This window comes from Schistocerca cancellata, chromosome 4 (genome assembly GCF_023864275.1).
Source record: "Schistocerca cancellata isolate TAMUIC-IGC-003103 chromosome 4, iqSchCanc2.1, whole genome shotgun sequence".
In the NCBI taxonomy this organism is placed as follows: Eukaryota; Metazoa; Arthropoda; class Insecta; order Orthoptera; family Acrididae; genus Schistocerca; species Schistocerca cancellata.
In genome coordinates, this window is record NC_064629.1 from 369,309,782 (window position 1) to 369,334,576 (window position 24,795).

At 43.6% G+C, this 24,795-nt stretch overlaps 1 protein-coding gene across 1 annotated transcript in view; it reads right to left on the minus strand.

Annotated features, from left to right (window-relative positions):
• The window catches only part of LOC126184832 (inositol-pentakisphosphate 2-kinase-like), a 94,239-nt gene that overhangs the window by 44,111 nt on the left and 25,333 nt on the right, over window positions 1-24,795 (minus strand). Inside the window, exon 2 of the mRNA XM_049927421.1 lies at window positions 5,683-5,782. Within this exon, the coding sequence (XP_049783378.1) occupies window positions 5,683-5,763 (81 nt within the window). The 5' untranslated portion in view covers window positions 5,764-5,782. The remainder of the gene's footprint in view (window positions 1-5,682; window positions 5,783-24,795) is intronic.

The following is a 24,795-nucleotide window of genomic DNA, read 5'->3' on the forward strand; positions in this document are numbered from 1 at the left end:
TTTGAGTTTGGAAACATATGACAATCGGATACTGCCAAGTTGGGAACACAACATATCGGATTGTTGCAGATGACGCAGTGCTCGTGTGTGGTCTGGCATTGTCGTGCTGAAGGAGAGAGTGCTCCACGGACGGACGATCTCTTCAAATTCGAAACTCGATTATAGCAAGCGGTTTCTCACGTACCGGCATTGTTGTCTTACACATGGTCATGTGAAGCGCTCCAGTTCGGAGTCCTCTAGCGGCAGAGTTCTGCATATACAGGGTGTTACAAAAAGGTACGGCCAAACTTTCAGGAAACATTCCTCACACACAAAGAAAGAAAATATGTTATGTGGACATGTGTTCGGAAACGCTTACTTTCCATATTAGAGCTCATTTTATTACTTCTCTTCATATCACATTAATCATGGAATGGAAACACACAGTAACAGAACGTACCAGCGTGACTTCAAACACTTTGTTACGGGAAATGTTCAAAATGTCCTCCGTTAGCGAGGATACATGCATCCACCCTCCGTCGCATGGAATCCCTGATGCGCTGATGCAGCCCTGGAGAATGGCGTATTGTATCACAGCCGTCCACAATACGAGCACGAAGAGTCTCTACATTTGGTACCGGGATTGCGTAGACAAGAGCTTTCAAATGCCCCCATAAATGAAAGTCAAGAGGGTTGGGGTCAGGAGAGCGTGGAGGCCATGGAATTGGTCCGCCTCTACCAATCCATCGGTCACCGAATCTGTTGTTGAGAAGCGTACGAACACTTCGACTGAAATGTGCAGGAGCTCCATCGTGCATGAACCACATGTTGTGTCGTACTTGTAAAGGCACATGTTCTAGCAGCACAGGCAGAGTATTCCGTATGAAATCATGATAACGTGCTCCATTGAGCGTAGGTGGAAGAACATGGGGCCCAATCAAGACATCACCAACAATGCCTGCCCAAACGTTCACAGAAAATCTGTGTTGATGGCGTGATTGCACAATTGCGTCCGGATTCTCGTCAGCCCACACATGTTGATTGTGAAAATTTACAATTTGATCACATTGGAATGATGCCTCATCCGTAAAGAGAACATTTGCACTGAAATGAGGATTGACACATTGTTGGATGGACCATTCGCAGAAGTGTACCTGTGGAGGCCAATCAGGTGCTGACAGTGCCTGCACACGCTGTACATGGTACGGAAACAACTGGTTCTCCCGTAGCACTCTCCATACAGTGACGTGGTCAACGTTACCTTGTACAGCAGCAACTTCTCTGACGCTGACATTAGGGTTATCGTCAACTGCACGAAGAATTGCCTCGTCCATTGCAGGTGTCCTCGTCGTTCTAGGTCTTCCCCAGTCACGAGTCATAGGCTGGAATGTTCCGTGCTCCCTAAGACGCCGATCAATTGCTTCGAACATCTTCCTGTCGGAACTCCTTCGTTCTGGAAATCTGTCTCGATACAAACGTACCGCGCCACGGCTATTGCCCCGTGCTAATCCATACATCAAATGGGCATCTGCCAACTCCGCATTTGTAAACATTGCACTGACTGCAAAACCACGTTCGTGATGAACACTAACCTGTTGATGCTACGTACTGATGTGCTTGATGCTAGTACTGTAGAGCAATGAGTCGCATGTCAACACAAGCACCGAAGTCAACATTACCTTCCTTCAATTGGGCCAGCTGGCGGTGAATCGAGGAAGTACAGTACATTTTGACCAAACTAAAATGAGCTCTAACATGGAAATTAAAAGTTTCCGGACACATGTCCACATAACATATTTTCTTTATTTGTGTGTGAGGAATGTTTTCTGAAAGTTTGGCCGTACCTTTTTGTAACACCCTGTATGTAGACATGTAGAATAAAAATGTAGAATATTAGTAACGTTTGTTTTACTCGGAAAGCTTTAAGAGTTTTCACATTAAAAATTCGGGGGCGTTACTTTTCAGCACGCCCTCGTACTTTGAATTTTGTCATTTCCGATTCTCTTTGTGGAAACACCATGTGTGTTGACACGTTTTTCACTCAATCGGAAGGAATGCAAAGCAACGATTTATCAGTTTTCTCTCTGAAAGTTCTAATTTTGAGTTCTTGTTTGTTTTTTGTGCAATAGTTATGTGTTTACAACAGGTACGCCAGTAAGGTAATCCGTGGACAGTTTTCTGTATCGTTTTAACCATTTGCGAAGTTCCGTTGCATAAGAAGATATCTGCCTACAGGGGTCGAGTCCAGTCTTTTATTTGTAACAAACGAAGAAAATCTCTGGTTTCCATTACCTATTAAGACGATATCTCCCTCGGATACAACGGCGCCAGAAGCAATTTCACTCTCCCCTATCATTTTTAATAGTCGCTCCACCCCCCATATCCTATTAGACCAATGAGGCCTCCTCTTGTTATCTCTCATTTGATTGTTGCGTATCGTCGCAATACACTATCGCGACAATAATTTCTGAAGGAGATGTGCAAACATTTGCGTAGCTTTAGCTGTTTAACCCCGCGAACGATGAAGGCCACCAAAGATTGTCAAACGTTCCAGTTTGATGGAACTACACTACTGGCCATTAAAATTGCTACACCAAGGAGAAATGCAGATGATAACGGGTATTCTTTGGACAAATATATTATACTACAACTGACATGTGAATACATTTTCAAGCAATTTGGGTGCATAGATCCTGAGAAATCAGTACCCAAGAACAACCACATCTGGCTGTAATAACGGCCTTGATACGCCTGGGCATTGAGTCAAACAGAACTTGGATGGCGTGTACAGGTACAGCTGCCCACGCAGCTTCAACACGATACAACAGTTCATCAAGAGTAATGACTGGCGTATTGTGACGAGACAGTTGCCCGGCCACCATTGACCAGACGTTTTCAATTGGTGAGAGATCTGGAGAATGTGCTGGCCAGGGCAGCAGTCGAACATTTTCTGTATCCAGAAAGGCCCGTACAGGACCTGCAAGATGCGGTCGTGCATTATCCTGCTGAAATGTCTATCACGGGAACAATAACCAGTGCTGAAGTACAAACGAAAGTTAGTAGAGTCACATGTCATATTGTGCACCCTGTTTTCCTCCACTGATGGCTCATATCTTGTTCGATTACTACATTGCGTTAGTATTGGACATTGTTACTGTATTAGTGAGATGCTTAAAATTAACTAACTATCGGACTCATATCTGATTACTGTCACTTTATAGCCGGAAGACACGGAAGAGTGGAATAATTTTTTTTACACGTTCGTTCCTAAAGCACAGAAGGGGTATACTTCTGGACGTGAATTTTCAAAGTGATAAATTTTCTCACTGCAAGCCCTCACTGCGTGCAGTTGAAGGTAGAATCCGTCTTCCGAGCTTCGAGTCATGGTCGACGTCGATGGCAGCACCTGTGTTCGACGTCAACGTCCAACAACCACTTACAGACGGTAGGTGGTAGCACTAGCAGTGGAGGATATATAATATGTGTTGGGAGGGGGGTAAAACTGTGCTGTCGTCGTATTGCGGAAACGGAGCGATTTATTTGACGTCCAAAAGGGCATGATCATTGTCTTTCGGACCAAGGGTGGAAGCATTTCCGAAACGGCTAAATTTGCAAATTGATCGCGTGCTGTCGTGGTTGTCGCCGAGGCAACTGAGGTTCGTCACGGGTCACAGATGGGAGGGGCAAACGCCGGTTTAAAATGGTTCAAATGGCTCTGAGCACTATGGGACTTAACTGCTGTGATCATCAGTCCCCTAGAACTTAGAACTACTTAAACCTAACTAGCCTAAGGACATCACACACATCCATGCCTGAGGCAGGATTCGAACCTGCGACCGTAGCGGTCGCGCGGATCCAGACTGTAGCGCCCAAAACCGCTCGGCCACCCCGGCCGGCTGCAAACGCCGGCTGCGGAGGTTTGTGCAGATGAACAGACGTACAACTGCTGAGCAACTGACCGCCCTCATGAATAAACGGGCTACCGAGGTCACCGAAAGTGTCTCCTCAACAACCATTCAGAGAACGTTGCTGCGGATGGGCCTCCGCATCAGGCCCCTGGTTAATGCAGCCATGCTGATAGCTTTGGACGAATGCTGGAATCTCCACGATAGTTCTGCGACAGTATGTCTACTGAGTGGAGACAGATGATGTTCGAGATCAATCACGTTTTATGCTCCACCGTACAGATGGTCATTGGTGGGTACTGCGAGAAACATCTCAAAGGAAATAAGGAGGGAGCTTTATGGTGTGGGGAATGTTGCACCAGGATGAGTTTCACACAGCATTTGGGGAATTCTTTCGTGACGTTCCCTGGGTGATCTCGTCATTCTGGAAATCACAATGGATCAACACAGGTATGCATCTATCCTCGACAAAAGATTAAAAGACGTTGTAGGAATATGTAACGGCTTGGGAGCTTGAAGAAGATGGCTAAAATCTCTGGCTTTATTATATAAAACTGAGTGAGAAATTAAAATCATAAAATAAGACAAGAAGTTTAATCATTTGTTGCGGCAATATTATATAGGAAAAAAAAGGTAAAAATAAAAGCAAAAAAATTTAAAGGACAAAAAAAAGCACTTCAACACGGTTATACAGGGTGTTACAAAAAGGTACGGCCAAACTTTCAGGAAACATTCCTCACACACAAAGAAAGAAAATATGTTATGTGGACATGTGTCCGGAAACGCTTACTTTCCATGTTAGAGCTCATTTTATTACTTCTCTTCAAATCACATTAATCATGGAATGGATACACACAGCAACAGAACGTACCAGCGTGACTTCAAACACTTTGTTACGGGAAATGTTCAAAATGTCCTCCGTTAGCGAGGATACATGCATCCACCCTCCGTCGCATGGAATCCCTGATGCGCTGATGCAGCCCTGGAGAATGGCGTATTGTATCACAGCCGTCCACAATACGAGCACGAAGAGTCTCTACATTTGGTACCTGGGTTGCGTAGACAAGAGCTTTCAAATGCCCCCATAAATGAAAGTCAAGAGGGTTGGGGTCAGGAGAGCGTGGAGGCCATGGAATTGGTCCGCCTCTACCAATCCATCGGTCACCGAATCTGTTGTTGAGAAGCGTACGAACACTTCGACTGAAATGTGCAGGAGCTCCATCGCGCATGAACCACATGTTGTGTCGTACTTGTAAAGGCACATGTTCTAGCAGCACAGGTAGAGTATCCCGTATGAATTCATGCTAACTTGCTCCACTGAGCGTAGGTGGACGAAACTAAAATGAGCTCTAACATAGAAATTAAGCGTTTCCGGACACATGTCCACATAACATCTTTTCTTTATTTGTGTGTGAGGAATGTTTCCTGAAAGTTTGGCCGTACCTTTTTGTAACACCCTGTATACTATTGTGTTCATAGCCAGCCTTGAAACTGGATAAAATGTGAAGAGACGTTCGTATTAAAAAGCGGTCGGCAGAGCCTCCCGCACTGTTGCGGCTTCCTTCAACGGTCGGAAAACTCACGACTAAAATGGTCGAAAACATAACGCTGACGTGATGGGTCGCAAAGCTCACTGTCGGGCAACCCTCGACACCTTCTTCCAGGTGGGACTCATTGTCCTTCCTCCGGATCCCGAAAATAGGCCGTGGCATACTCAATAACCAAAGGACAGACACACAGTCACGGCCAGGGGATGATATGTTACAAACAGATTAGCGAACTGAATCCATTATCTTACCTCAGGAATGGCGATAACAATGTTGGCGTTGCCTTCCCCCAGGTAATGCCAACTCTTTTTTTCCAAGTCCTCCATTTCCATCACGGCAGGTGGACGGTATCTGTAAATTAAGACCGAAAACAAAATTTTAATTCTGCTTCAAGCGAATAGATAAACTAACTACCTGGGCGTATCAATATGTATTCTTTTATTAGAGGCAGCATGGAGTGTCTGTGCAGTCACAGTGTGGAGAGCACCTATGTGCCCTGTTCCCACGCTATGCACGCATCAGCTGGTGTAATGCGTGTATCTAGACTCTAAATCAGTCAATAATCTGTGATTTTTCTTATAGGCCTACTTAATCGCGATTTAATAAAACTTTACACAACCGTGTTGTAGTTTACCATTTTACTTCCAAATCAATATTCAATTTCTGAGACGCAGAACATTTTGAGTTGAAACTCAACATTTTCTGTAGAAAATAACAACATACTGTTTACATGTTGTCAGAAAGTGTATTGGGAAATGAGAAATGTACATGAGGAACGAATCTTGAATTTTTGAGTGATTAACGCTGTCTGAGCGTATGCAGAATGTTGTGCGATAAAAGAGTAGGTCACACATAATGAGTTGAACGTAGCGTACAAGCGGCCGGTACTTTTGTTGGAAAAGTAATAAATATCCCTACGCCCAATCTTAAGACACGTAACGATATGGTTAATTAATGTTAACTTGGCGTTTTTGAGAAAATATATGAGAAATGGGCGTAAATTTTATTTAAGGCTTGTGGTTGGCTAGAATGGTTTTTACCTGGTTATAAGAGAACAAACAGAGGTTTCATTGGCTACTGCTGGCATCGTATCCCTCCAATTACAGTTTAATTATTCCATTTGGAAATGATAGCATTCACTTTAAGTGTGTTGCAGTCTTTTTTTTTTTAATTATGAAATTTACTCCCGGAAAGTTAAATTTTTCCAAATGTGAGAAACTGTTCCAAGGCACGTGGTCATCTGCCTTGTAAAATTTTTGGAACATTAAAGAAACTCAATTCATTTGCAAGTATCAAGGGATTTGTGATAACAAGACATTCAATTTCAAGGTACAAAATGGACTGACGAAGTATGGCTTAAACCCCACACGTTATGCAAGAGTTTTAAACACGTACGGAATTTTACTCATGATAACAGGCTGTAAGTGAAGAATTAACAATATCCTCCAAATAACTTTAATATACGAGGGTTGTCCAGAAAGTAAGTTCCGATCGGTCACGAAATGGAAATCTCAGTGAAAACCAGAAACTTTTTTTTGCAACAGTTAGGTACACCTTCCACCTACTTCTCAACATAGTCGCCGCTCCAACTTCGAGTGTTGTCGTAGTGTTGTATCAACTTTCCAATATCCTCGTCATAGAAAGCAGCCGTCTGTGCTTTCGGCCAGTTACCTGCACTGGTCTGCAGCTCGTTGTCTGTGGAAAAATTTTGTCTTCATATCCAGTGGATCTTGTGAGCAGAGATGAGACTCAGGGGGAGACAATTACGGACTGTATTGTGGGTGATCAAACACTTCTCATCGGAAACACTGCAGGAGCATATTCATTGCTCCTGCAGTGTGTGGCCGAGAATTGGCATGAAGAAGGAACAGCTCTAAGGTTGTGTTATGTGGGCTGCATGACACAGGCGAGATCTCTAACCAGGCCCTCATATAAAAAAAAAAAAAAAAAAAAAATAAAAAAAAAAAAAAAAACCAGAAACTGCTTATAGTGGTCTCTAGTGTGCAGTACTTTATGTGATTCTAAAATCGTTCACAAAAAAGAGACACCGACCAGGAAGCATCATGTGTTCATGAGTACACAATCCTCTAGATAGAGCACTCTCGACTTCTGCACAGACTAAAGTTTCGGGAATAGCTATTCGCCAGAGAACAAGAATGTCTCTGCAGTGGTCCTGACAGTTATTGTAATATATTGTGAAAAACGCTTTTTGGTGAAAAACAACGTTATCTCAGATTGTATAAAGTAGAGATGTGCAACGATATACGATTCTGATGACATTTCTGAGAACTTATTTTGCTGATTTGAAATTTGACATGCCATTCTTACTACACGCCGTAACTAAACGTGACACATTCCGTAGACTCCGCTCATATACATCATATAATGATCAAATAATGAACTGTATAGTATTTTTGCGAGCAGAACAAACTACTGAATACCGTGTGCAATACAAATTGTTACTAAACGGACTCTGTCGTGATTCCTTGTCAAATGATCACGGGTCCTATACACAGGGTGTTCAGAAACAGTCTGAAAAGCTTGTAAGGGTGTTGCAGGGTAGGTTGTGTTAAGAAATACGGGTTAAGAAAAGAAATCGATACGTCGAGCCGTTTCCTACTTAATTAGCATGGAAGTTACGCAATCAGGCTGTTGCGGGCGAAAATCAAGCGGCCCACCAGAGACAGTGGCGCGAAACGCGTACTTCGTTTGGTTTCCTATAACCGAACAAGAGAGCGAGACAAAAATTGGACATGGGACGATAGCAATATCGAAACCGAGCCAAAGGCTGAGCAATGTTGTGCGCTGTTATCTACGCTGTGAGAAGAACTGACGCTAATTGTATCAGCCGGGCCTCTTAAATTTGTGCGCGCAGTGGCCTGATTGGCTAATTATCTCAGAAAATTCTTAACATTTTCGTAACAATTTCTCATTACAATCTACCCTGCAACGCCATTACAAGCTTTTCAGACTGTTTCTAACCATCTTGTAGGTAGTGGCTGTTGGAATAAGTATCGTATGAATGATTTGAAGAGTGCAGCAACAGTTGAATTTTAAATTGTATTCCATGAGCAGTGCGTCAGAAACTTGTAGCTGCAGTTATAATACGGACTTGATAGAAGTTTTTGTGACATTATTATTTGAAAATGTAAATCAGTTTCGTTCAAACATGTTCTTACATAAATTATAAATTATTAGATGGCTCTGAGCACTATGGGACTTAACATCTATGGTCATCAGTCCCCTAGAACTTAGAACTACTTAAACCTAACTAACCTAAGAACAGCACACAACACCCAGTCATCACGAGGCAGAGAAAATCCCTGACCCCGCCGGGAATCGAACCCGGGAACAAATTATTAGAGATCCTAATCCCGAGGTATAGTAGAATGAACTTTGAGCAAATTAATAGTAAACATGATGCAACCTAGGGACACATGTAGTGCCGTCATTTTTTCGTAGCTTTTCTTGGCTGAGTTACTTCGTGTGTCGCCCTACATCGGGCAGCGGAATGTGCGGGGCTTACTGCGGTAAGTGAATCTTGCGGGAACATTTTACGAAAGCAACAACAGTCCCTACCGCCACACATAGTAGATTGGCGGAAAACTACATATTCTGAACCCGGAAATGAACACAGAAACTGCTTGGGACAGAATAATCGTAGTAAGAAGACTGAAAACATAGAGAAGACGTTCAGGATAACATATGAAAATGATTCATCAAGAAAGACAAGAGAAGACAGCTGTAATGAAATACTTATTCACTAAGAGACGGCACAGCGGGAGATGACTGGTGCGTTCCTAGTTGGCAGGGGATCTTTTTGTGTGAGCAGGAGACCGTATTTTGAGTTGCTGAGCACGCCGTATGGTTCCGCTAAGCCATCGGGTCGCGCCAGAGGCAGATAACAGGAGATAAGTGTATATTATTTTGTCTTGGGCTTGCTGGAATAAGAATAACTGTCAGCAAGGAAGGGAATAATAATTCGTCAGTAGTGAAAGAAGTGGTTCGGTAAGTTTTAATGTGTCTGTGGGGTGCGAGAATTGGCGGTGTGGGAGGGGGGGGGGGGGTTGGCTGACACTAGGGAATGAGGAAGCAATTTTGTACCCGCGTAGCAAACGACGAAAAGTAATTTTCAGAGTAGGAGTAGGATAAATTCTGCCTGTAAATGAAAACATAGGTGGCAGTTTATACGCTAATGTGAGTGAATCGAATGGTTTTAGTAATTTGTATTTAGTGCCCACTGCAAACTGTCAATAAATGGAAAGGAAACCAGGGAAGATTATATTAAATTTGCAGCGTTTCCTATAAAGCAAGTAAAATTGGAAGAGGTATATGAGGAGAGTAAACAGGAAAGTACTCAGGAACAGAAATGTTGATGACGCGAATCCACATTAAACAAAAACTTAACCATAAGATTAACGATGTTTCTTGTGAACTTAATAATGTAATTTATCAACACTTTGGTAAATTAGCTAATGAATTAAATAATTTCAGATCTGAAATTAAGGAAATAATTGAATTCCAGGCTTCTCATTTAAAGCAACCATACAAACAATATTTGCATCAATTTAGTAATTATATTCGAGAACAAACTTTTCATGTTAAGAAAGAATATAACATGTCGTCAGTCAACCACATGGTTTGAAGTTTGGGTGTGGCCGACGGACATGTTCGGATAGCCGCACTTGGGATAAACGAGAACTCCTGGTTCGGCACAAAGTTTTATTGTCGTCATTCTATTACACGGAGAGGTGACGAAAGTCATGGCATAACGATATGCACATATACAGATGGTGGTAGTGTCACGTACACAAGGTATAAAAGGGCAGTGCTCAGGTGATTCATGTGAAAAAGGTTCCAACTTGATGATGAGCGCACGGCGGAATGGTATTTGGAGCTAGACGCATGGGACATTCCATTTCGGAAATTGCTAGGGAATTCGATATCCGTGATCCACAGTCTCAAGGGTGTGTCGAGAATACCAAATTTTAGGCATTACCTCTCACCACGGACAACGCAGTGGCAGACAGCCTTCACTTAACGATTGAGAGCAGCTGCGTTTGTGCAGAGTTGTCAGTGCTAGCAGCCAAGCAACACTGCGTGAAATAATCGCACAATACAGTGTAGGACGTACGACGAACGTATTCGTTAGAGCAGTGGGTCGTAATTTGCCGTTAATGAGCTATGGCAGCAGGTGACCGCGACGAGGGGGGGGGGGGCAAGAGAAATACGGGCCGTGCAACGAACTTGTGACGTCACACCAGTCAGCTTGTCCGCCAATCTTCGCGAACGCTCGGCTCCTTGCAGGCCTCTCGGGAAATCAATATATAATTGAAAAGGAACCCACTAAAGGTCTTAACTTAGGTTAGCCGCGCGGTCTAACGCACTGCTTTCCGAGCGGGAAGGCGTGCCAGTCCCCGGCACGAATTCTCCCGGCAGATTAGTGTCGACGTCCGGTGTGCCGGCCAGTCTGTGGATGGTTTTTTAAGGCGCTTTTCCATTCGCCTCAGTTACACTACATCGGCGATTGCTGCGCAAACACTTTCTCCACGTACGCGTACGACATAATTACAACGCAAACATTGGAGTTACTCTCGTCTGGTGTGAGACGTACCCGGAGGGGTCCACTGGGGACCGAACCACACAATAGCCCTGGGTTCGGTGTAGGGTGGCAGTGGGATGAATGGATTGCTGTAGCCTGTTGTGGGGTTGTGTCCCACTGCAGGCTACGGCGGGGACGAAGCCTCTCCGTCATATCTAGGTCTCCAGTTTCATACAATACAAGACAATACAAGGTCTCAACTTCGTCTTGTGCTGTCGAGAGCTTATATGCACTTAAACGCGCAGGCAAGAGTTATTTTACTCGTTTGAAATACTTATTCGCACCGCGCCAGAGACGGCTGCTGGCATTCGTAGATCTATCGAGTCACGTGCTGTCACGTACGGGCCACAGCTTGTCTTTCTCGTGAGCCTCGGACGCGAGTGCCTTTGCTAACAGCACGACATCGCCTGCAGCGCCTCTCCTGGGCTCGCGACCATATCGGTTGGACCTTAAACGACAGGAAGACCGTGGCCTGGTCAGACGAGACCCGATCTCAGTTGGTAAGACCTGATGGTGGAGTTGGAGTGTGGCGCAGACCCCCGAAGCCATGGACCCAAGTCGTCAACAAGGCACTGTACAAGTTGGTAGTGGCTCTATAATGGCGTGGGCTGTATTTACATGGTCCAACGTAACCGATCATTGACTGGAAATGATAATGGTTGGCTACTTACGAGACCATCTGCAACAATTCATGGGTTTCATGTTCCCAAACAACAATGGAATTTTTATGGATGACAATGTGCCATGTCACCGGGCCAAAATTGTTCGCGATTGGTTTGAAGAACACTCTGGAAAATTCGAGCAAATGATTTGTCCACACAGATCGCCCGACATAAATCCCGTCGAAAATTTATGGCACTTAATCGAGAGGCCATTTCGTGCTCAAAATCCTGCACCGGTAGCTCTTCCGCAACTATGGACGGCTATAGAGGCAGAATGTCTAAATATTTCTGCAGGGTAATTTCTACGACCTGTTGAATCCGTGCCAAGTCGAGTTGCTGCACTACGTCGGGCAAAGGAGGTCCGACACGATATTACGAGGAATCCCATGACTTTTGTCACCTCAGTGCACAGCTGATGGTTGTCCATATTCGCAGCTGCGCGCACTTTTCATGTATTCCATAATGGCTGTAGTCGCCGCAGTGCCGGCATCTTCGAACATGATATCGTATTCCGAGCGGATAGCCAAAGTTTAAATCCGTTAGTCAAACCATTTGTGAGAAAAATGAAGTGGCTATATAATTCATGAATAGAAAAAGGGTGATACGGTTGACGAGGAAGAAGTTCTTGGAGTTCGAATTTATCTGTTTGTGGTGTCAAAGTTTTGTGATAAAAACAGGATTTGAAAAAACAAAAACAACGTGAACGCGGAGGAAAAGCGGGTAAGATGATTCGCTAAACGAGCAAAACACAGTGCACAATAAAATTAAAAAGGAATTTTGTCAAGAATCTGGAGTAACACCCGTCTACAAGAAGGGCAGCAGAAGTGGTCTACAAAACTACTGTCCAATATCTTTCACATCCATTTATTGTAGCATCTTAGAACACATTCTGCGCGCAAACGTGATGATGTATCTCGAACAGAATCACTTCCTCCTCGCCAACCAACATGGAATCCAACATCAATCGTGTGAAACTCACTTGCACGTTTCTCACATGCACCCTGAGAGTCGTGGATCAAGGCAGTTCGGTAGACGCAGTATTTCTTCACTTCCGGAAAGGATTTGACTCAGTACCTCATATAAGCGTATTATCGAAAGTATGATCGTATGGAGTATAAAGCAATATTTGTGACAGGACTGAGGATTTCTTGGTAGAGAGGACGCAGTGTATTCTCTTGGATGGAAAGTCATCAACAGATATCGAAGTAACTTTTGGTAGGCCGCATGGATTTGTGTTGGGGCCTTTGTTGTTCCTGTTGTATATTAATAGCCTGGAGACAATGTTAATACTAAACTCAGACATTTCGCAGATGATAACAAAGTACTAGTTAAAAAAAATAAAGCTGCAGACCTTGATAAGATTTCAAAGTCGTGCAACGATTGGCATGTTGCTTTAAATGTTCAGAAATACAAAATTCTGCCCTTCACACAACGAAGAAACGTATTATCACAATTGTAATTGGTGAATTCATACAAATTCCTGGGGAACAGTTTGTATGGATATGGAATGGAATGATCACATAGAGTCAGTCGTAGTCAGGCAAGCGGCAAACTTCGGTTCATAGGTAGCATACTAGGGAAATTAAATCAGTCTACGAAGGAGACATCTTATAAAATACTCGTGTTACAATTCCTAGAATATCGCATGTGTGTGTGGGACCCGTATCAAGCAGCGCTAACATGGGGTGTTGAACGTATATGAAGATGAGCAGCAAGAATGGCTACAGGTTTGTTAGACCCATGGGAGAGTGTCACAGAGATGGTGAACTGGCAGACACTTGGAGACAGACGCAAACTATCCCGTGAAATCCTACTTACAAAGTAGCCCTCTGCGTATCTCTTCCGTAGGGATCGCGAGGCAAGGATGAAACCAATTGAACCGTGCAGAAAGGAGTTTAAATAATCATTCTTGCCGCTCTCCATACACGAATGGAATGGGAAAAAGCCCTAATACCGGGTTCAGTGGGAATTACTCTCTGCCCTGCTCTTCACAGTGGCTTGCATACTAGATGTAGAAAGAAAGAGTAATAATGATTTGCAGCAATTGGAGGAAGGAAGCCCAGAAGAATTTTCCAAAGAAGTTGGAGATAGTTTATTTGTTATGAAAAAGAATTAGTAAAAGAAGAAGCTGGGGCACTTATTAAGTGTCCATTATCCAGATAAATGGTGACTTAGGAGTCAATGTAGAGGAAGATAATGGAGCTGTTGAAATGGGAATGGAGAAGTCGAATTTAGTGAAAAGTTTTGAGTCGTTCTAAGTAGACAGATTAACTCATTTTGGGACTTAAAAAAGTGGAAGCAATCCCTCTAATGCACGTGCACTCTTCAGTGATGGAGAGAGTTTTGAATGACATGAATCTGTGAATGACTTATTAGAAGGAGTTGAATTTAAATCTGAAAGTGGAAAAGGAAGACAACCAGCAACAAGTATGTCAGTGCAAACGGAGTAAATGAAGTATTTATAGCACGCGGGGGCTATTGAGTGCGGTGTCACAAAAACGAGTAAATACTCTCCCTGAAAAGGATTCTATGGTCACCATGCCGAACTCTGGGATCTATAAGTAATGAAACACAAAAAGTGAAAACAACTATAAAACTAGGAGTACAGCTGTATCACAATTTCCTGGTTATACAACGTCTGAATGTGGACATGTTGATGGGAGTGGACTTTTACAATAAACGAAAAGAGAAAATTTTTGATATAGACTCAGTAACATTAAATGTAGTTGGAAAGAAAACGGTAGTCCCATTATTAGGAAGAAAAGAATTGACTATGGAAGAAAAGGAAGGAACGCCAGTATTTTACTGCAGAATCAAATTTGTATTGAGGGGTATAAAGAATATGGGGAGGAAATGGGACTAGATCTTGAGGGGTTAGAGCACGCCCAACAGAGTACACTGGGGAAGGTAGAAGAAACTCATGAATTACGTGAAAAACAAGAACGAGTATTAAAAAGTGTGCTGTTGGGGCACAGAAGGTTTTTCTCTACGTCTAACGCATCATATATGATAATCTTAAGGGACTATGGATGGTTGGGCTGACTGTATCTGTAATTGTGCTACTCAATGACCTAATAATTAGTGCCTTTGCATATGTGTTTAAGGAGATAAAAGAGAACATAGATTTCACACCCAACTTCCAACAGAAACTAACAGTTCTGATAAAGTTACATAGAACACAAAGAGAAATGTGGAGGTATGAGTGAATAATCATTTCTTCTTTCCGGTTTTAGACCACAACGTAGGGTCATCACATGAAGTGGAGTCACGTCATCCAGTGTCTTGTTAGTCATCTGTCTGCTAACAGTATAAACTCTTTTTTCCTCTTTGTTGTCTGAAAAAGATATGTGTGTCTCTGAAACATGGAAGGAGTATCAGTCTAGCGTTTGTATGAATATATGTGGGGCGATCACCTAACACTATCATCCAAGCTGGCTGATGAGCCAGACGAACGTGCAACACAAATTCTAGAGAACGAAATAACTAAGTGTGACCGATCTATAATATGGAGAACACAATGAATTCTCCAAAAGAGGTGAACGCTCCTCGTAATTTTCAACGGTTGAGGCTGTACAGCGCATAGAACACGTATCTTTCACAGTCACCTAGCACAAATGACACCTCCATCTTTCACCCTATTACATGCACATGAGATAAAGGCATTTATATTGCGTTAGTGTCTGTGTCAGAGGACACGCGACTGTGAATCGCTTCATATCACCGCTGCCTGAGGCTTATTATTACAGCCTTACTCTCAGAGATGGTGTTTAGTCGTGTGAGAGAAGACTCTTCAGCAAGCATTCTTCTACTTCGTCACTTCGGAGACTGCATTGTGGAGAGGACTGGAGTGGCGCTGATTACAACCCTATCGTAAATAACGTGCACAAACAATGTGGTGAAATAGTTTGAACAGAATCCAGTTCAGTCAGTGGTTTGTCCAGTGCCATATTGCAGCACCGAAATTTCTGCACCTCTTATTCTCCACGGATATGGTCTCTTTGGATGCTGATGGGTTTTTCAGCAGTTACAAAAGCGAAATCAGAAGTAGTGAAAATCCGGACGCCGCACTCGACTCACATTAACAGTAACGATTCTCTGTTAACTTATGGCCTGATACGAACTTGTCTGTTACCACTGTTTGAATGGAACACATTACATGATATTAATTCGAAATGTGCTGTGACTGTTGTTCGAGGTCGTATTTCTTGTTGTCCGCCGGTGTGTAATTTCAACTCGAAGGTGCACTACTGTACTTCAATATTAACATCCGGGAGCAATTGAACAAGACGCATCCGCCTAGTTGCGTTGCGAGAAAGGCCCCCGCTGAATAGCTATGGTACGCACTTGAGTTTCATTCATTATAACCAGTTTCTTGCGAGTTCAGTTCCGAAATTCAGCCTCATCTTTGCAAACAAATATACTACCTAGAGAATCGATTGTTGCACACCTCGCAATAGGGGTTTAGGCCGTAGTTTTATTGTATACAATCGCGGGGATCGTTCGCATAGCAACCTATTACCAAATTGAACTCTTACACGTTAAAAATACTGCGTTATGTATGGTGCTTCACATGGATGACCGAATACTTGTTCGCGTAGTTTAATTCCATCTGGTTTGGAACTGAATTCCTTGTGAGAGCTCGGTAAATACACACTGTTTGGCAATTCAAGCCTGCATCTTTTATATAACTGATTTCTGAAAGAATAAACTCTGATTCGTTCAATTCTGGTTGAGTCATGCAATATTGAGTGATGGGTTATTACACTGGGGCCTGAGTGTTTAATACAAACTTTTAAATAGGGAGCCTTAGTTACCGACAATGATTTTACGTTTGCTTTTTGCATGCACAGCTCGACCGACAACACAGCGTGCAATGGCACTATTTGTAAAGGATTCTTTGAATAAGCTGTGCCTCCAAAACTAAATTCCCGTTGCTAAGATAGCTTAAGTGATCCTGTAAACATAGTAATCGCATTTATGAGTCTAGTTGTTATCTAATTTATACCTTAGGAATACAAGAACAGTTTATAATTGAGTATCTGGACGTAAAGGAAGGATTGCTGATTTGGGAAAACTATGTTGAACTACAGTGCCTCGTGACTTCAATCTCTTCATTGTCGTTTAGGATCGAGTTGACATTAGTATAACATTGGCACATAGTCTTAGGATTAAATACCGAACGCCTGTTAATTTTACTTGAAGCTTTCTAAATAGTGACTCTGTAGCCACAGCATACAGGTTTCTGGGAAAGCGGGCAACACTGGCTTATGGATCACTTAATGGGGAGTAGTACTGTCAGCTGTACTTAACTCAGTATTCCCGTAATGTAATTTCTTATCGCATGTAGGAATGGCAGGCAGAAACCCATTTGGCTCATTACCTCTAACAAGAATTGGTGATCAGTATTGCCATAGGCGTTATCAAAATGAAGAAATGACATTGCTTTTTAATGTTATACATTGAAATTAGGTATACTACATCTTTATATTAAGTGAAGAAATTTTTGAACAAGCGACCGACAATGGCGCTGGCTTCATAGGATACCAAAATCTGGGATAAATTGAGTCTTAGCCAATATTTAATTATTACTGTAGGACCTTAAAGTTTGACTTTAATAAAATTATCGGTTTCACATCTCGTGTAGACTTGATTTTTTTTTCTACTTCGGGGTAAGCACAATAGTGCCTGACTGATAACTAACCGACAAAATTCGACAGTAAGTGCGTCCAATTCAATCGACCTACTGTTTGGTGGCGCTAGTATTATTTCTTTAAAGTCTTCGAGAGTGATACCTGGATGAAGTTTATACTTCCTCCAACGGCGACTTTACGTAGAAGTGAGTCTGCATTCGACCAACCAGATGTCAGATGAAAACGTCTTCGATGTTAATTTTGTCTGATTAGGGGCCTAACAAAGACACGGCTTTGTGAGATGGTCTCCCTTGTCCATGCGAATACTTCAGAAGGGAAATGTTTTGCAATTGAGCGCAGCAGCTGATGACAACTTGACGACCTAATGTTGTTTCCTCTGAACTTGTGTTGGATGGAACTCAGTTTTTTTAAGTAATGTTTTTTTCAGTTGGCTACTTAAAATAGGACCAATTTCTTTTATTTCTTGTTTTCGTGTTGGACCTGAGGTTATTTAAAGAAAGCAGCAACAGCACGCATTCTCACTCGTGTCATTTCACGTGAATGCGATGAACAACAGTTCGCGTCTATTCCAGTCAGAGACCTTCACAAAGGACCTTCAGGTAGACGTCACCATGGCTAAGGTTATGTTCTGAGAGCTCACCGCAATGGGAATCAGTTTTCGAGCACTTAGATTTTTTGTTATTTATGTGTATGGGAAGATCCACCGCCGGAAAACAGACTGTGAATAGTGGATTTCCACGTCGAGCCAGAACTGGGGGCCAGTTTCGCGGATATCTCTAACGGATCTGACCCGCTGATATGAGGCCCATCGTTTCCCACTAACGAGCAGTCCCTGCCCGTCGGGTCTAGCTCCCCGATCTGCCTGCAGGGCGGGTTCGTTCGTGTGCGGAGGAAAATCGGCGGGTCTTCGTGATTTATCCGTGGACCCAGGACTGCTGTGCATGCTCGATAGGCCAGAGGCCACGGGCGACCTATTTCAGGGGTTCATACTGTCTCTCGCCGCACGATCGTTGTACAGTGCGGCGTTTTAAAGGCATGTTAGTACGTTTTGCACTTTGAAAGTACTTCATATGCTCGAGAGAAAGTAAGGACGATGCTAGGAAGGAAATTGTGGCAGTCACAGACTGTTTAGGCCTTTGCAAAGTGCAGTATTTGTGGTACCTGTAGAATAATGGACATAACACAGTCTACAATAATGGACATACTACAAGCAACATTTTATTGGCAATCACTATGTTTGGTTTATACAATTCATCCCTCCCATTTCCTTCTTTACGCTTCAGCCAAGAGACCTACACCTTTCTGAGATTATTTCTGAAATTATTGAAGGTATTTTAAATCCGTCTTTGCATCTGCAAGAAAATGCGTACTTTTGTCGCCAAATGCGTTTTACTTTATTAAAACAATGCATCATCAGAGGTCTACAATGAAACACATTTACGCTGTGGCTTGCTTTCCATATCTGAAAACAGTTCTTAACATAAGATGTTTATATTACTTACGATATGTTTTGTCCAGTTTTCGCTCACATCAGGAAACGCTGTCTGCTAGAATGTTTTGAGAAATTGCTTTGTTTGGCACTGTTGCTACTTTTTATAACGATTTGGTCCACAGTTGGTATACTGTCTAGAAATGTTTCGACCATCTCATTGAACGTCCAATGTTTAGAAAATTCTTATTTGTGTAATGTTCATGAGTCAATTTTCACAACTAACGTATTTCACGCTGTACTTATATAAGTTTTTCGATGTGGTCACCGGTCCACCCCCTCTACTATACTTGTAACATCGGAAACTCGTTGTGAACGGATAACCACTTATTCATCAGCGGGGAATTTCGAATATCAGCTAGTACATGTCTCTGGTTACTATGTTAAAATTTGTTTCTTTTGTCAAAACAAAGTAGGGTTTACATTATTTCACACCGCTAACATCCTATTGCGGTAGCAATTGCGATAGAATACTGAAACAGTGATTTTTTAAACGGGAACCTATGGACAAATCATATCAAAAGCTTATGAAAAAGCACATTATCGGTATAAATATAAATTTGTAATTTCTTCACTTATCTTGTTGCAAAGTCACATCAATTCACTTTTCCCCAGCTATCGATGATTCTTAAAAAATTATGTCATTCCATTGCAAAAGTGTGCAGTTACTCTTATATCGTCGTAGAAAAGAAGGTTCCGCTTCTTACCCTCATCGCAAAATTCTCTCATCTTTGTGCGCTATTATTTGCCAAAAACTCGTTTCGATATCTCAAACCATTTGTGAGATATGTGGGGTGCTAGGAATATTTCATTTTAGCTTTATCGCTGGAGCGCGGGATGGCGAATCAGTGTACTTGTAACATTAATTTTATCGAGACTGGTGATAAATAGCGAGCACCTGCTAAGTCAAAAGAAACTTTTAGTATGTTACCGAAATTTCATACTCAGCAATATATGTTCCAATGTGCGCCAAACACAAATTCGTAGCGACCCAAATTTTTCACTGGAAACTTTTTGATCATTAGTTAGTTAGTTGATTTGGGAGGAGGGGACCAACCAGCGAGGTCACCAGTTCCATCGGATTAAGGAAGAATAGGGAAGGAAGTCGGCCTTGCCCTTTCAAAGGAATCATCCCGGCATATGCCTGAAGCGATTGAGGGAAATCGCGGAAAACCTGAATCAGGATGGCCGCACGCGGATTTGAACCGTCGTCCTCCCAAATGCGAGTCTAGTGTGATAACCACTGCGCCTCCTCGCTGGGCGAACTTTTCGAAGTTAAGGCAGTGTGTTACTTAAATGCGAAATATCACAATAACTATGACAATTAGCGTAATGATTGGCACCACATCATGTATCTAACATACACTCATGAGCCAAAACATTACGACCACTGCACACCGCGAGGTTTGATGCCTCCTGGTGGTGTTTCGGGCATGTTACGCAGTAAGGAAAGAATGTAAGAGGAAGAGAGACGAATGGGCAGTCATTATGGCGAAGATACGGGCCGCAAATTCGGAGATCCACTGATATAAGCGGATTTGACAAATGGCACATTGTTATGGCGCTGTGGCTGGAAATGAGAATCTCTGAAAAGGCGAAGCTGATCGCCTGTTGTCTAATGTCGTGAGCACGTATGGAAAGTGGTTGAAGAATGGTGAAATAGCGAGTAGGCCGTATGGTACTGGACGACCACGTATCATCACAAGATGTAGAGGTCGGAGGATTCCCCACTGTGTAATCCAGGATAGACAGCGATCTGTGGCAGATATGACGACAGAGTACAATGTCGGTGCAGGCACACGCGTTTCGGAAGACACCGTTCAAAGCTCGTTGTTGAACATGGAGCTCCACATCACACGAGCCCTACGTATTCCTGCTTTGACCCACCGACATCGTCAGTTACGGTTGCAATGGGCGCAGCGTCACTGAGTCTTGACCGTGGATCAATAAAAACGTGTCGCCTGTCGAATGAATCGCATTTCTTGTTACACCAGGTCGGTGCTTGGGTCCTTACACGCCGTCATCCAGGCGAATGACTGCTTGAAGCGTGCACCGCGCCACAGATGCAGACCGGTGAGAGCGTAATAATGCTATGGGTACGTTGAGTTGAGCTTCTATGGGATCTGTGGTAGTACTCAAAGACACCGTGACAGCAGAGAATTACATGAACATTATTGCGGGCCACCTGCAACCCTTTGTGATTGAAATCTTCTCTGACGGCGATGACATCTTCCAGCAGGACAACTCTCCGCGACACGAGGCCAGAATCGTGCTGCAGTGGTTTGAGGGGTATTATACTTAATTCACACTGATATCTTGGCCAGCAAATGCCACTAATCTGTGCCCACTGGAATACATATTGGGCGCCAGCTGCGTGACCATAAACCACCGTCCCATACTCTGGAGGAATTTAGTGACCTGTGAGAAGACATCTGGTGCCACATATTTCTGGAAACCTTTCAAGAACTTGTAGAATCCGTGCCAGAGGCACTGCTGTACTGTGTCTGAAAAGTGAACGGACACACTATTGAACAGGTGATCATAATGTTTAGGCTCATCGCTGTATAAAGCTATAACTGAGGCGAAACCAATTTTTTTAACAGAATAGTTTCTATAAAACTGTGTGAGAAAGACTGCAGGGTAGGCGACGTGAGCTCGCCGTTCTGCCGGAGTATCACGTCAGCCCCGACTCGCTCAAAACTCACAGACTTTGCTGAACGAGGACAGTGGCAGAAATCCGCCCGTGTGTATATCTTCTGAAAGGCCGGATCGGCAGTTCACAGAACTACGTGTAACGGCTTCAAAGTTTTGCCTCCGCTAACGCACAGGCAGGGACTGCAGGTCTTTAAGAATCCGCCGGAAATGTCCGTGGCCCGTAGCTAAAATCCGCTCGTGTGGGCCAGTTAAACGGAGGCCTGCAGGTCAGGCAATCTGCCAGTTGTTTCACTGCCACTGCTTCTCACTCAAATACTCTCTCGGTCAGTTCATAACCTCATTCCTTAATTCTTTTCCGAAGGATAAATACTTGCCTTCAGCCAGATTTGTGCCTTAAAGTCGTGGGTTAAAAGCAGTGCCTGTTTACTGATTCTAAACAATTAAACTACTTTTCTATGCACTGTTTGCCACTGTACTAACGCTATTAATTATTTGATGCGTGTGCTGTACTTCCACTGCATCAGTTTGTTGCAAACTATAGGGTCGCGTGTTGAGTCGATAGTGAAATTCTACATTCCATTGCTTGTGAACGCCGGCCCTTACTACTGATAAGCGCTCTGATCATTGTTTCACTATTTATTAAGATACATCCCCTTAATCGAGCTTAGCAGTACGATCAGATTCTATGGCTATTGTGCTAAGTAAGGATCGTAGATGGAGAAACAGCGGCTTATGCTCTGGCAGCACCCGTATTTTTACCAGACTGCGTGCGCGATAAGGAATTAGGTAGTTTTGGAACGAGATATGCAGTAACACACCTACTACATTTAAGCACGTATTTGATATAAAAACAACATCTTAGTATATAACTTCACAGCAGGTTAAAGCAAATATTGTTAATACACGACTACGTATTAAAGCTGGGAGTAAACGAAACGGTCTGCCGTGGATAAATGGTAACAGTAGTGAAGTATTACGAATATAATATGATGATCCATTAGATTTCCAGCGCGTAGTCGACAAAACCTTATTTCTTCATCTCATTCATTGGGCATATGGGCAACGGCCTTGCTGCAGTGGATACACCGGTTCCCGTGAGATCACCGGACTTAAACACTGTCGGGAGTGGTCGGCACTTGGATGGGTGACCATCCAGGCCGCCATGCGCTGTTGCCATTTTTCGGGGTGCACTCAGCCTCGTGATGCCAATTGAGGAGCTACCCGACCGAATAGTAGCGGCTTCGGTCAAGAATACCATCATAACGACCGGGAGAGCGGTGTGCTGACCACACGCCCCTCCTATCCGCATCCTCCACTGAGGATGACACGACGGTTGGTTGGTCCCGGTAGGCCTCTCGTGGCCTGAAGACGGAGTGCATACTTTGAGCATATACGGGCTGTTCAGACCTCGAAATATCTCGAAAACTACACACCGGATCAAAAAAAGTTACAATTCCAAATTGCCTGTCTCGTACGGGAACATCCAGCGATGGCGCGCCACCCCACCCCGTGCGTGGGTGGCGGGGGAACTTTGAAATCTTCAGTGGGAACTCCCGTTTTTTATTGCAGATTACGATTCTTCGGCAAAATCTATATACTTGCTGCCTGAAGCATTTTCTTCGTTTCGCCACAGATGGCGCTTAATAGAAAAGGGCACACATTCGTAATTTACGACATGTACTCAATGGCCCTTGAATATCCACCACCACGCTGCGATCTTAGGACAGGCCAGTATGTCATACCTTCTCATAGGAAATCCCATTCGTAACGTTGTATTCCTCCGACATATCGAACAGGGGACTTGGACGCGACATTGCGGCCGTGGCTCGAGGCAGATGCTACTCTACTTTTCCAATCAGAGTAAGTGTTCAAACATAGTACCGCCAAATTCAATACACTTAGTGATCCGCTTTTCAAATGACCGAACACAGGACAGAAGCATATCTGCGGGAATGTCAGCACAGGTGCTTTTGATGCGGTCGATCATGTCTTCACGGCCTCTTGGCACTTGCTGTTACAGCTTATCTTTTAAATATCCCCACAGAAAGAAATCCGGCAACCTAGCGGGGCAATCAATAGGGCTACCTCTGCCAATCCACCGAACAGTGTAAACACTGTCTAATACCTCCCGTGCTTCAATTGCGTAATGCACTGGGCAATCGTCATGCTGAAACCTCATACGTTGTCGAATGTCCAAGGCAACGTACTGCAGTAGTACCGGTAGTTCCTGTTTTACGAACGTTCAATATCTGCGTCCATTCAACGTGCCGTCGATAACATACGGACCAATGAATTTGCTCCCCATGATATCACACCGTACGTTAACTGGCCAAGGACGTAGACGGTCAAATTAACGTAAGCAACGGGGATTGTCTACACTCCAGTAATGCATGTTATGCCGGTTAGCCGGCCGCTGTGACCGAGCGGTTTTAGGCGCTTCAGTCCGGAACCGTGCTGCTGTTACGGTTGCAGGTTCGAATCCTGCCTCGGGCATGGATGTGTGTGATGTCCTTAGGTTAGTTAGGTTTAAGTAGTTCTAAGTCTAGGGGACTGATGACCTCAGATGTTAAGTCCCATAGTGGTTAGAGCCACTTGAACCATATGCAGGTTAACGCTACCATGGTTTGTGAATGTAGACTCATCGGAAAATAGTACCTCGGCAAAGAACGCGGGAGTCGTTTGCACTTGTTGATGTGATCATTCACAAAACACTATGCGGTTATGGAAATCGGCGCCATGACATTCTTCATGCAGTGACACGTGGTATGTATGATACTTATGACAATGCAGGATTGTGACAATACTCCCTATGGACACACCGGAATCGCGATGTAATTGCCGGGCGCTTATCCGTGGGCTGTGGTGCAATGCCCCTAACACAGCTATTTCATTGGCTTCTCCTTTACTATGTTTGCTTTGCTTCCTTTTGCCGGTCTGTTCGCTGACATCAGACATGAAGGCGTTCACAAACTTGTAAAATAACGAGAGAGAGTTAGCTTTCTCTAGAAAACGCTCGACATACAAGGCAACAGGAGCCTCAACATTTCTCCTACATTTTCCGTAAATCAGGATCATTTCAATTTTTTCCTCTGCGGTTGCAATATTGATGGTCCACTTGGACGTCTGTTCTCCAAATGGTAGGTAGGGTGAGTAAGTGTTGCAATGTTTAGGCCTGCTGTCTGGTGAGCTCTGGTCGCAGTGTGCTGCCTGTTATGATATGTTGTAGTTCGCTACACGACTACGGCGGCGCGTCGAGTAGTCCCATGTTCGACATGTCGGATGGATACAACGTTATGCATAGGGTT